The sequence below is a fragment of the Corvus brachyrhynchos genome, unplaced genomic scaffold (assembly GCF_000691975.1).
Source record: "Corvus brachyrhynchos isolate BGI_N302 unplaced genomic scaffold, ASM69197v1 scaffold47, whole genome shotgun sequence".
In the NCBI taxonomy this organism is placed as follows: domain Eukaryota; kingdom Metazoa; phylum Chordata; class Aves; order Passeriformes; family Corvidae; genus Corvus; species Corvus brachyrhynchos.
The window spans coordinates 1,810,193-1,813,271 of NW_008239292.1; the positions used below are offsets into that span (position 1 = coordinate 1,810,193).

Consider the following 3,079-nt stretch of genomic DNA (forward strand, 5'->3'; position numbering starts at 1 on the left):
ACCCAGCCTTGCCCTGGTGAGGGGAGATCTTCCTAGAGGGCTCTGAGGCACCCAAAAAAAAGGGGTTGGGGATGTTTGGCCACCCAACCTCGCCCTGCTGAAGGCAGCTCATCCTCCTGGGCCACCCAAAAAAAAGGGGTTGGGGATGTTTGGCCACCCAACCTCGCCCTGCTGAAGGCAGCTCATCCTCCTGGGCCACCCAAAAAAAAGGGGTTGGGGATGTTTGGCCACCCAACCTCGCCCTGCTGAAGGCAGCTCATCCTCCTGGGCCACCCTGAGGTTCCTCCCGCTCATCCTGGGGTTTTTTTGGGGCGGATGGAAGCCAATCCCTCGCTCCACCCCCGGAGGGTTCGGTGCCAGGGGGTACCTGGGGAGCGCAGCTTGGTCTGGCTGGCGGAGCGGGACAGGGGCAGGCTCTGCCGGAACCGGTTCATCCTGTTGAATCCCAGCGGCAGCTCCGCTTCCGACATCGTCTCCAGGGATTCGGCCGAGGCGAAGGAGAGCTTGGCTTGGTCGGCCAGGCCAGGCTGGGAGCCCTGGGAGTGCCGGGAGCTCCTGGTCTGCAGCGGGAGAGGGGAGCGGTCAGGGGGGGATGGGTGTCCCAGCACCCCCTGGATGTGGCTGGTCCCACGTTTCTTCTGGAGCAGGGAGCCAGGATGGAGAGGCTCGTGCGGGTCATGGGATCATGGAAAAGGGGTTGGGAAGGACCCCCAAAGGTCATCGAGTCCAATCCCTGGCCTGTCATGGGACACCCTCAAAAATCCCTCGCTGTGCCTGAGGATGGGGCTGAGCTGCATCCAGGGATGCTCCATCCTCATCCAGGGATGCTCCATCCACGTCCAGGATGCTCCATCCCCATCCAGGGATGCTCCATCCACATCCAGGGGTGCTCCATCCTCATCCAGGGATGCTCCATCCACATCCAGGGATGCTCCATCCCACATTCCCGCGCTGAGATTCATCCAGGGATGCTCCATCCACATCCAGGGATGCTCTAACCTCATCCAAGGATGCTCCATTCCACATTCCCAGGCTGAGCTCAGGATCTGATGTGTTTCACCCCCACTGCCAGCTCCAAGCCTCCTCCCTCTCCTGCTCCCAGCACCGACCCCCATTCCCATTCCCAATCCCAATCCCAATCCCAATCCCAATCCCACCCCTCTCTCCCCCTTCCCGCTGCAGGATAAACCTTCCCAGTGCCATTCCGGTGCCTTGGAGCTCCCACACTGGCAAATCCCTGGAAATGAACCCGGCAGGAGCCGCCGGAGCCGGGCTCACGTTCCGAGCGCCGGAATAACCTTGGCAATTCCCGGAGGTTACACATCCATTACTCCGCTGCCGGGAATCATAAACGCCCGGCTCGTTCTGGAAGCAGAGCAGCGGGAAGTTTTATGGCTCTGGGAGCCGGGAGAGAGTGATGGCTTCGGGTTTGGAGCAGGGAGAATTAAATTTTCCGGGAGCCCGATTCCGCAGGAGCGCACGCTCGCCACCAGAAAGTTCACGCCGCGGACATGGAAAATGTGGATTTTCGGCACAAATATCCCCACATTCGTGGCCATCCCCAGCACTTCTGCCTGTCAATAACCCCAAAAATCCAAGCCTGGATTTTCCAGACACTTGTTGAACGTTGGCAAATCCAACAGAGAGGGAACAAACAGCTCCCAGACTGTGGAAAAGGCGGCGCTGGAAAGGAACAACAGCTCTATTTAAAGATGGGGGGAAAAGGGAAAAAAAAGAAAGAAATCAATATGAAATGATAACAGCCATCATCGCCATTTAAACGAGACATTAATTGGAAGATTTAATTAATCCTGTGAGGCGGGGTTTGGGAGGACTTGAAATGTTCTCGCTGTAGTTAATTGCTGGAAAATTGACTGCTGGGCTCGGTTGTTGTCGTTGGAGGACAAAGAGCCCTGGCAGCGCCTCACACCCAGGAAGGGATGCAGGGGTGGACTGAAACATTCCTTGTTCCCATCCCTGGGGCCGTGGGACGCAGCTCTGATCCCTCATGGGGGTGGTTTTGGGGTGTAGCAGGTGGATTTTGGGGCTCCGTGAATTTTGGGGCTCCCCACCCTCAAGGCTGTGGTTTCTGGGTACCTTGCTCTGGGTTTGGGGTGATGCTGACCCGGATCCCGGCCTGGGATGGCTCCTTAGGGAAGCAGAGGGATGGGGCTGGCAGCTCCTGGTCGAGATAAGACCCAGGGCTGCACCTCAGCCTGGCTCTGCCTTCCTGGATCCTTCCCCTGTTCCCGTTCTCTGGGATCTCACCCTGCCCTAAATCCATCCCTGCATCCATCCCTCCATCCATCCCTGCATCCATCCCTGCATCCCTCTCCTGCCCTAAATCCATCCCTCCATCCCTCCATCCATCCCTGCATCCATCCCTGCATCCCTCTCACTTCCCATCCCCAAATCCCCCCCAGCCCCGACTCCCCGGTGTCCCCACACCCCAGAGGTGACAGGGACACCATCACTGTCCCAGGTGAGCTCAACACCCCCTGCCCCATTCCCATTCTCTGGGATCTCACCCTGCCCTGCATCCATCCCTGCATCCCTCTCCCTTCCCACCCCCAAACCCCCCCCCAGCCGGTGTCCCCACACCCCGGGGGTGACAGGGACACCGTCACTGTCCCAGGTGAACCCAGCACCCCCCATCCTGCAGCTGCCCCCGGGTCCCGGAGCTCACCCACTGTGGATAATTTATGGAATCAGTCCAACCACAAAAAAAAACCCAAGAAAAAAAAAAAAAACCAACAACCCAGGCACGATGGGAGTTAATGGACTTTTAGCCCGGAAGGGACCGTTCTGCCCTGATGCTCTGCACAATGTGCTGTCCAACAACCCCCAAAAGTGTCACTGGCACCGGGACAGAGCCACCCCACCCCCACCTTCCCTAAACTCAGGGCACCCCTGTGGGCACGGGATTGTCCCCACATGGGCACGGGACCCCCTCAGATGGGCACGGGACCCCCAAAGATGGGCACAGAACCCTCCGAGTGGGCACAGGACCCCCCCCAAGTGGGCAAAGGACCCCCACGTATCCCGGGGTGCTGGAAAGGACAGACCCTGCAGCCCAGGG

At 59.1% G+C, this 3,079-nt stretch overlaps 1 protein-coding gene across 1 annotated transcript in view; it reads right to left on the reverse strand.

Annotated features, from left to right (window-relative positions):
• The window catches only part of SRCIN1 (SRC kinase signaling inhibitor 1), a 37,546-nt gene that overhangs the window by 9,662 nt on the left and 24,805 nt on the right, over positions 1 to 3,079 (reverse strand). Inside the window, exon 3 of the mRNA XM_017740519.1 lies at positions 368 to 560. Coding sequence (XP_017596008.1) covers positions 368 to 560 — 193 coding nt within the window. The remainder of the gene's footprint in view (positions 1 to 367; positions 561 to 3,079) is intronic.